This window comes from Staurois parvus, unplaced genomic scaffold, assembly GCF_062004578.1.
Source record: "Staurois parvus isolate SC_StPar_1 unplaced genomic scaffold, SC_StPar_1.0 ptg002195l, whole genome shotgun sequence".
Classification (NCBI taxonomy): Eukaryota; Metazoa; Chordata; class Amphibia; order Anura; family Ranidae; genus Staurois; species Staurois parvus.
The window spans coordinates 127,501-137,500 of NW_028319991.1; the positions used below are offsets into that span (position 1 = coordinate 127,501).

At 48.8% G+C, this 10,000-nt stretch overlaps 1 protein-coding gene across 1 annotated transcript in view; it reads right to left on the minus strand.

Moving 5' to 3' along the window:
• The window catches only part of LOC149431633 (AP-1 complex subunit gamma-1-like), a 32,580-nt gene that overhangs the window by 5,985 nt on the left and 16,595 nt on the right, over nucleotides 1-10,000 (minus strand). Inside the window, exons 10-12 of the mRNA XM_089665450.1 lie at nucleotides 9,973-10,000; nucleotides 6,431-6,517; nucleotides 4,421-4,581 (exon numbers count right to left, since the gene is read on the minus strand). The exon at nucleotides 9,973-10,000 is cut by the window's right edge and continues 99 nt beyond it. Of these exons, the coding sequence (XP_089521576.1) occupies nucleotides 4,421-4,581; nucleotides 6,431-6,517; nucleotides 9,973-10,000 (276 nt within the window). The remainder of the gene's footprint in view (nucleotides 1-4,420; nucleotides 4,582-6,430; nucleotides 6,518-9,972) is intronic.

The following is a 10,000-nucleotide window of genomic DNA, read 5'->3' on the forward strand; positions in this document are numbered from 1 at the left end:
TGGGTCGGATCTGCGGATTGGGGAGGATAATGGGTCGGATCTGCGGATTGGGGAGGATAATGGGTCGGATCTGCGGATTGGGGAGGATAATGGGTCGGATCTGCGGATTGGGGAGGATAATGGATCGGATCTGCGGATTGGGGAGGATAATGGGTCGGATCTGCGGATTGGGGAGGATAATGGGTCGGATCTGCGGATTGGGGAGGATAATGGGTCGGATCTGCGGATTGGGGAGGATAATGGATCGGATCTGCGGATTGGGGAGGATAATGGATCGGATTTGCGGATTGGGGAGGATAATGGATCGGATCTGCGGATTGGGGAGGATAATGGATCGGATCTGCGGATTGGGGAGGATAATGGATCGGATCTGCGGATTGGGGAGGATAATGGATCGGATCTGCGGATTGGGGAGGATAATGGATCGGATCTGCGGATTGGGGAGGATAATGGATCGGACTCCGATCCATTATGCTCAATCCGCAGATCCGATCCATCCTGCGGAGATTGTCGAAGGGGGTGTCACCTAATGTTATCGCACTGGGTGACACCAACCCTAGGGATGCCCCTGCAAATATTAATTTTAATTGGTTGCTATAGATTACCCTCCAAGTCACCTCAGTATCATCCAGGAACATTGTCAAATGCGGGTTTCCCATGCATGACAAAACGCCTTTGGCGGAGCCTCCTACTAACGTCATCGTGCTCCACTGCAATCCAGGAAGTGGATGTTGATGCCAACTTGGTGTCTTTATTTTACATGTGTTTTAACTTAACGTATTTTTCGCTCCATAAGACACACTTTCCCCCCCCCCAAAAAATGGGGGAAAATGTCTGTGCGTCGTATGGAGCGACCGGCCTGGTATTCCCCCCCGTCGCCACCGCCGTGTTAGAATACCGGGCCGGCCACTCTGCTCTACTGTGCAGAAGAACCTGCTCCTCGGTCCAGCGGTATCATGCTCTCACCGACCGTCTTCTCTCCCCGGCATCGTCAGTGTGGGCACCCGGCTGTGACAGCTTGCGGCTTCACAGCCAAGTGCCCACTGCGCAATTGCGTGAGAAGCGCTGCGCTTTGTGAATGGCCCCGTAGTCTTGTGAGACCTGTCACATGTCCCAGAAGACTACAGGGAGGGAGGGGGGAGGACAACACTGCAGAAGTGGGAGCAGGTACCTGTCAAATTCGGGTACCCGCCCCCCCCCCCCCTCCTCCCTTCCACTGAAGTCTACAGAGCCAAAAACGCAACATTTTGTGTTAAAAAAAGTCCCTGATCCTTTCCAAAAATCGCACCAGGTGAAAACGCCGAGATGTGAACCTGTCCCATAGGAAATCATGTTAAATGGACTGTGCGGTTAGCACTTCCGCCTGGCAGTACTAGGGTTGCCAGTTCAAATCCCAGGCACGGCACCACCTGCCTGGAGTTTGCATGTTCTCCCTGTGCCTGCGCGAATTTCCTCCGGGTACTCCGGTTTCCTCCCACACTCCGAAGACATGCTGGTAGGTGAATTGTCTCCTGTCTAAATTGTCCCTAGTATGTGTATGTATGAATGTGAGTTAGGGACCTTAGATTGTACGCCCCTTGAGGGTTAGGGACCTTAGATTGTACGCCCCTTGAGGGTTAGGGACCTTAGATTGTACGCCCCTTGAGAGTTAGGGACCTTAGATTGTACGCCCCTTGAGGGTTAGGGACCTTAGATTGTACGCCCCTTGAGGGTTAGGGACCTTAGATTGTACGCCCCTTGAGGGTTAGGGACCTTAGATTGTACGCCCCTTGAGGGTTAGGGACCTTAGATTGTACGCCCCTTGAGGGTCAGGGACTGATGTGAATGTACAATATATATGTAAAGTGCTGCGTAAAATGATGGCGCTATATAAGTACCTGAAATAAATACTGCGACTCTGCAAAACGCTGCAGAAATTGTACAGGTCCGTTCACGCAACATGCGGTCCAGTGTGTTTTTAAAGGATAAGTTCACCTTTTGTAACGTTACACCCATATTCAGGGTGTAACATGTAATGATCAGACCCGCCTCCGCTCCCCCCAGATCCCCACTTTGACAGCTAGTGGGGGGGGGATCCTCTCCCCCCTCGTTAGCTGCCACATTTTTTTCAAAACGTGGCTGTGCGGGGCTCCGCCTACACAGCCACGTCACTCATTCACATTCGTCTGTGAATGAGAATACAAGTCCCATCAACCGTACTGGCTGTCCACGGTGTAACATGTAATGATCAGACTGGCCCCCGCTCCCCCCAGATCCCCACTTTGACAGCTAGTTGGAGGGATCTTCTCCCTTCTCATTAGCTGGCAATTTTTTTTTTTAAAACGTGGCTGTGCGAGGCTCCGCCCACACAGCCACATTACTCATTCACAGTCATCTGTGAATGAGAGAACACAAGTACCAACAGCCTTACTGGCTGTCCGCTTGTAGTCCTCAATGAACTACCACAAGACGGTTCATTCATTCTTCCCGTCAGTATATCTGCTTGCTCGTAAATCCCGGACTAGGAAGCCGATATACTGACAGATCTGCAGGGGACCTGCATGGCACCTGATCGCTGGTGCAACGGTTTACAGGCTCCTGCAGACAAAAATTATAAATGCGCATTTTTTTACCTGGAAAAAAATTAGCATTTTTTTTTATCTAAAAGGTGAACTTATCCTTTAATCTGCATCAAAAACGCATGGACAGTAGTTCAGTCTATAGGTATCGTTCACATCAGTGCAGTACATTCCAATGCGGTCAACAAAAGTAGAACATCTTGCATTTTTTCTGCATCAAAAACGCATTGAAATGCGATTCTGCCTGTCATTTCTGTTGGCTGTTAGGAGTCGGCACCCGCTGGCATCCTAGCAACCAGAGACTCAGCAAGGATGACTGATCGGTTGTTAGGGAGCCGGCACCAGCAGATAAAGTCCATCTCATTTCCTGGTTGAAGTAAAGCATTACCTAGTCCAGGGGTAGGCAACCTGCGGCTCTCTAGCTGTTGTGGAACTACATTTCCCATGAGGCATTGCATAGATTACAAAACTGACAGGTACAGCTATGACTTGCAGAGGCATGATGGAACTTGTAGTCCTGCGGCTCTCAGGCTGCCTACCCCTGACCTAGTCCTTGTCATGGAAATTTTGTATTTACAGGTTGAACTTTAAATGTGTCATATATGAGTGTTATTCATATGTCTCTCGTGTGGCTTCATTAAAGCTCTGAAGGCTGCAATTAGGCCATGCGCATGTACAATGTATGTATTACAGTACTCAGCTCGGTAATGGATGAGATGGCAGATCTGCGTGTATACCACCATTCGATGCGAATGCCGCCGGCGGTAGGCCACGGGCCTGTATCCACATATCAGCAGCATAGTACCACATGGACTTCGTACCGCCAGGCGCCAAGCAGTGCGAACTCCGCGTGTAGGCTCATGGATATCTTACAAGCCATTACCAACCTGAAACTGTATCTGGATGGATGTGTTTTAATAAAGATCGTATCGGGCCCATTCAGATACAGACTGACACTGTTTAATCTAGGGGATGCTTGTACAGAGAATGGACATACTAGTAGGAGCTGATAGGATGGGAAGCCTGCTCTCCACAGAGAGCTCACCATGGGAAAGGGGGAGGGGAGAACTGGTTTCCAGTATAGATAAAAGGAAAGGCTATGCTCCAATCAGGATGTACATTCTGTGTATAGACACTCCCCATTGCATTGTTCTGTGGGAGGGGATTGACTTGACCCCCCCCCCCCTGCGTGGGGGGGGGGGGGGGGGGCTTGCGTGTTTGTAATAAAACCAGAGGCTGAGAATGAAAACGCGCTCTATGTGAATTCCAACAGCAACCTGAGAGTGTCGTGTGATCATTCCTGTAACTGGAGCTCCATTTTTCCCACATCTCAAGATAGCTAAACCAGTTGGAGGCGCAGGAATCGTGGAGTTTAGCTGCAGTCGCGGTAAGCGAGATTCGCACAGCTTTATGGGGGATTGCTGCGCATCCAACTGCGAGTACTCACGGTAAGGAGAAATTCGTTAAAAGCGAATTTCCAAGACAGTCCTTTCCTCCCCGGCCATACTGTCATTGAATTGCCTCTTTCATTCACCAGACTTCGGTCATTTTGGGCACAGATCAGTATTACATGCGGCATTACCATCTGCATGTAAATGCAGTTTGCCTAGGATGCCCGATCCTCCAGAAGGCCACCCACCGATCAAGGGATTTTGATTCTATAGCTCCTCTTGAGAGCCAGCCCACTGCTTGCATCAGGAGGAGAGAGGAGTACTGAGGCGGGGGGGGGGGGGGGGGGGGGGCTGTAAAGCACTCTGCCGGCCAGAAGGCAAAATATCATCAGATGAAGCTCCCGGCTATAACATCTGGAAGGCTGCTTGCCGATGACGCATATCGCATGTTACCCATAAAACATAAAATACCTTTGGTACTGCTGCCTGGAACACGTATTCCGTCATCTCGCTGTCTGTGCTGTTGAACGCCTGAGTTGTAATCACAGTCACGCTGGCATTTGTGCTGGACCTCTCGAAGCTGAAGTCTATTTTCAGGCCGTTCTTGTTGTAAGCAGTGATGGGCGGTATACCTGCAGAAAGACCAACCATGAGCTGCCCATTTCCCTTCAACCCCTCGCCTACAGGGCACTTATACCCCCCTTCCTGCCCAGGACAGTTTTCAGTGCACTTTGAATGACAATTGCGCAGTCATGCAACACTGTACCCATATGACATTTTTATCATCTTTTTGAGACAGATAGAGGTTTTTTTGGGTGGTATTTAATCACCTCGGGGTTTATTTTTTGCTAAACAGACCAAAAACTGAAAGTTTTGAAAAAAAAAAAAAAAGGTTTTTCTTAGTTTTTGTTAAAACATTTTGTAAGTAAGTGATTTTTCTCCTTCATTGATGTGCGGTAATGAGGCTGCAGTGATGGGTACTGATAGGCTGCACTGATAGGTGGCACTGATGAGGAGGCACTAGTAGGTGGCACTGATGGGCATTGACAGGCATCACTGATGGGCACTGAAAGGCAGCACTCATATGGCACTGATAGGCGGCACTGATAGGTGGCACTGACTGGCAGCACTGATAGGTGGCACTGAAAGGCAGCACTCATATGGCACTGATAGGCGACACTGACAGGCACTGATAGGTGGCACTGACTGGCAGCACTGATAGGTGGCACTGAAAGGCAGCACTCATATGGCACTGATAGGCGACACTGACAGGCATTGATAGGCGGCACTGATAGGTGGCACTGACTGGCAGCACTGATAGGTGGCACTGAAAGGCAACACTCATATGGCACTGATAGGCGACACTGACAGGCATTGATAGGTGGCACTGATAGGTGGCACTGACTGGCAGCACTGATAGGTGGCACTGAAAGGCAGCACTCATATGGCAGTGACTGGCAGCACTGATAGGTGGCAGTGACTGACAGCACTGATAGGTGGCAGTGACTGGCACTGGTAGGTGACACTGAAAGGCAGCTCAGATGGGCACTGATATGTGGCATTGATGGGCACTGGTAGGCACTGATATGTGGCACTGGCGGGTGGCATTGATGGGCAATGAGGGCAATGACAGCTGGCATTGATGGGCACTGACAGGTGGCACTGCTGGGGCTACACTGATCATCAGGGCACACTGATGATCAGTGTACATGTCCCCTCCGAAGAATGCCGATTACCGGCTCTCCACTCCTGTCAGCGTGACAGCTCGTGAGGAGAGAAATACCGATAACCGGCATTTCCCTATTTACATGTGATCAGCTGTGATTGGACACAGCTGATCACATGACCGAGCCGACATCTTCGGCTCTTTCCGTTGATCGGTGATCTGCTGTGTCCCAGGGACACAGCGCACCACCGATCGCCGCATTGCGTGCTCCCAGAGCTGCGCATGCGTGGTTAGAGTGGAAGGACGTCATGTAACATCACCCTGCGCCAGCCAATGAAGATGTCCGAAGACCGGCACCCAAAGATGCCGGCGCCACTGAGAAACGGGGACTGTCGGAAAAAAAGGCAAGGTTAGCCCTTCTTTAAAACAACACTGTCGGCTTACAAAAATATCCAGAATAAAGTTCCTTGCAAGAGAAGAACTATGGTTCCATTCTAGGACTCCTATGTTACTGCTGAACCTTATAGCAGGGGTTGCTCAACCTGTGGCCTGCAGACTACATGTGGCCCTGGACCCCAAACCAAGGAAGCGCACTTCTATTATATCCTGCAGGTTTGTTGCGCATTCTGAAGGTGCACCACACCCTCAAAATACAGGCGTACCTCGGTTTACGAATTTAATGCGCTCTGCGTGACTTTTCGTATGGCAAGAAATTCGTAAACCGAAACGCGGTTTCCCATAGGAATGCATAGAAAACCAATTAATCCGTTCTGGTCTCACTTTAATATCCTCTTGACAAGAAACAGAAAACTGACCTGAAATATCATTAAATAGAGGCTGCACAGAAAGGCCATCCAGCAAGAGTTGAGGTGCGGGCATCTGGGGGATCGACGCTGGTGGGGCTGAACAGACAGAGATTGGAAGAAAAAGAAAAAAAGATAAAAACATCTGCTTAAGACCAAAACTAAAATGACACATACCTATCATCTGCACCCAACCAAAACAAACACTCCAAGACTTCTACAGAGCCTCCCCCATCCTCTGGAACTCTCTACACCAATCTATCCGACTATCGCCTATTCTGCTCACTTTTAGGCGATCTCTGAAAACCTATCTCTTCAGGGAAGCCTATCCTGCTTTCAGCTAATACCGGAATCTTCTATTCCTCGTACCAATCCATCCCCCACAGTTATTACCTTTTGTACCAAAAGCCCCTCCCTCCTAGATTGTAAGCTCCCAGGATCAGGGCCCTCCTATCCCTCTTGTATTGAACTGTATTGTTGCTGTATTGTCTCCCGTTATATTGTAAAGCGCTGAGCCAACTGTTGGCGCCATAAATCCTGTGTAATAATAATATAAATCCTGTATAATAATAATATAAATCCTGTATAATAATAATAATATAAATCCTGTATAAGAATAATAATAATATAAATCCTGTATAATAATATAAATCCAGTATAATAATAATAATATAAATCCTGTATAATAATAATAATAATAATAATATAAATCCTGTATTATAATATAAATCCTGTATAATAATAATAATATAAATCCTGTATTATAATATAAATCCTGTATAATAATAATAATAATATAAATCCTGTATAATAATAATAATAATAATATAAATCCTGTATAATATTATAAATCCTGTATAATGATAATAATAATAATAATAATATAAATCCTGTATAATAAAAATATACAGGATTTATATTATTATGCAGGATTTATATTATTATAATACAGGATTTATATTATTATTATTATTATACAGGATTTATATTATTATTATTATTATACAGGATTTATATTATTATTATTATACTGGATTTATATTATTATACAGGATTTATATTATTATTATACAGGATTTATATTATTATTATTATTATTATTATACAGGATTTATATTATTATTATTATACTGGATTTATATTATTATGCAGGATTTATATTATTATAATACAGGCAGGATTTATAATAATATAAATCCTGTATAATAATAATAATATAAATCCTGTATAATAATAATAATATAAATCCTGTATTATAATAATATAAATCGTGTATAATATTATAAATCCTGTATAATATTATAAATCCTGTACAATAATAATAATAATAATATAAATCCTGTATAATAATAATAAACCAAGTTAATAGCCCTGCTGGGAGGGACAGATAAATTGTAGACAGGCTGAAATGTTTAATCCTGAGGAATTTCTTCTCTAGCCTATTCATCTGATTCTATTTTTCACTAAAAACCATATGATCAAACACAGGCATTTTGTAACATGATCCCTGCTAAAGTGAACACTGAAGGGCATCCGGAGCAGTATTTTCCCTAGAAAGGTACATATCTATGTACCATTATATTGGTATGTAGTCCCCCTCCCCCACCAACAAGCTTTAAGATAACTGCTGCTCTTAACTCCGCTACCATATGCCTCCGAATAATTATTAGCAGGGACATGTACCGGTGTAGGATTTCATATCATATGCTTTCAAGGAATTCCGATAACCCTGGACCTTTATTGTAGGAGCTGGCTAGCAGTTCCCAAGGTCGGCTCTGGAACAAGAGTCTGAGCAAAGGACCAAGCCAGGGGTAGGCAACCTGCGGCTCTCCAGCTGTTGCAGGACTACAAGTTCCATCATGCCTCTGCAAGTCATAGCTGTAACTGGCCGAGTGCATTACCATAAAAAATGTTTAATAAGACATAAAGTAGGTCAAGGCACATCATAAAAGAACAGCTGGGTCAGCACCGCGCTGAGTAACAGTCCGCAATAGGGAGTGTAGACATCCAATAGGCTGACGCATTTCAAGGACTTGCCTTTTCCTCTTTGGCGCGAGGCGTCTAGAGCTCCGAGGACGGGCGCGAGGCGTCTAGAGCTCCGAGGACGGGCGCGAGGCGTCTAGAGCTCCGAGGACGGGCGCGAGGCGTCTAGAGCTCCGAGGACGGGCGCGAGGCGTCTAGAGCTCCGAGGACGGGCGCGAGGCGTCTAGAGCTCCGAGGACGGGCGCGAGGCGTCTAGAGCTCCGAGGACGGGCGCGAGGCGTCTAGAGCTCCGAGGACGGGCGCGAGGCGTCTAGAGCCCCGAGGAGGGGCGCGAGGCGTCTAGAGCCCCGAGGAGGGGCGCGAGGCGTCTAGAGCCCCGAGGAGGGGCGCGAGGCGTCTAGAGCCCCGAGGACGGGCGCGAGGCGTCTAGAGCTCCGAGGACGGGCGCGAGGCGTCTAGAGCTCCGAGGACGGGCGCGAGGCGTCTAGAGCTCCGAGGAGGGGCGCGAGGCGTCTAGAGCTCCGAGGAGGGGCGCGAGGCGTCTAGAGCTCCGAGGAGGGGCGCGAGGCGTCTAGAGCTCCGAGGACGGGCGCGAGGCGTCTAGAGCTCCGAGGACGGGCGCGAGGCGTCTAGAGCCCCGAGGAGGGGCGCGAGGCGTCTAGAGCCCCGAGGAGGGGCGCGAGGCGTCTAGAGCCCCGAGGAGGGGCGCGAGGCGTCTAGAGCCCCGAGGAGGGGCGCGAGGCGTCTAGAGCTCCGAGGACGGGCGCGAGGCGTCTAGAGCTCCGAGGACGGGCGCGAGGCGTCTAGAGCTCCGAGGACGGGCGCGAGGCGTCTAGAGCTCCGAGGACGGGCGCGAGGCGTCTAGAGCTCCGAGGACGGGCGCGAGGCGTCTAGAGCTCCGAGGACGGGCGCGAGGCGTCTAGAGCCCCGAGGAGGGGCGCGAGGCGTCTAGAGCCCCGAGGAGGGGCGCGAGGCGACGACAGCCCCGAGGAGGGGCGCGAGGCGACGACAGCCCCGAGGAGGGGCGCGAGGCGACGACAGCCCCGAGGAGGGGCGCGAGGCGACGACAGCCCCGAGGAGGGGCGCGAGGCGACGACAGCCCCGAGGAGGGGCGCGAGGCGACTACAGCCCCGAGGAGGGGCGCGAGGCGACTATAGCCCTGAGGAGGGGCATGAGGCATCAATTTTGATGCAACGCTAATACTTCAGTGTGAACAGCACTGTGTGCTGCCATGAGTATCATTTTCATAGGCGTTTGAGGAGTGTTAAAAACGCCCCTCAAAACGCCTGCTTTCAACACTAGTGTGAACTGAGCCTAAAATGCATTACACGCATCAAAGTCCTGCCTCCTGCACCTTTGATACGCTTTCATAAACCTCGCATTCTAATAGAATTTAATGACAGCACACCTAAAAACGCATATAAAACGAGTCGTGGAAAAACCACACTGATGTGAACCCAGTCTAATGGCTTTAACAGCAATACAAAGGATAAATCTGAACAGTGAGTCTTCTATGTTTCACTTTCCCGGCTACGAAACTAGCACAGGTTTCCTTCAAGTCATTCACTGACCTCCGAGATTGAGGTCTCCAAGAAGATC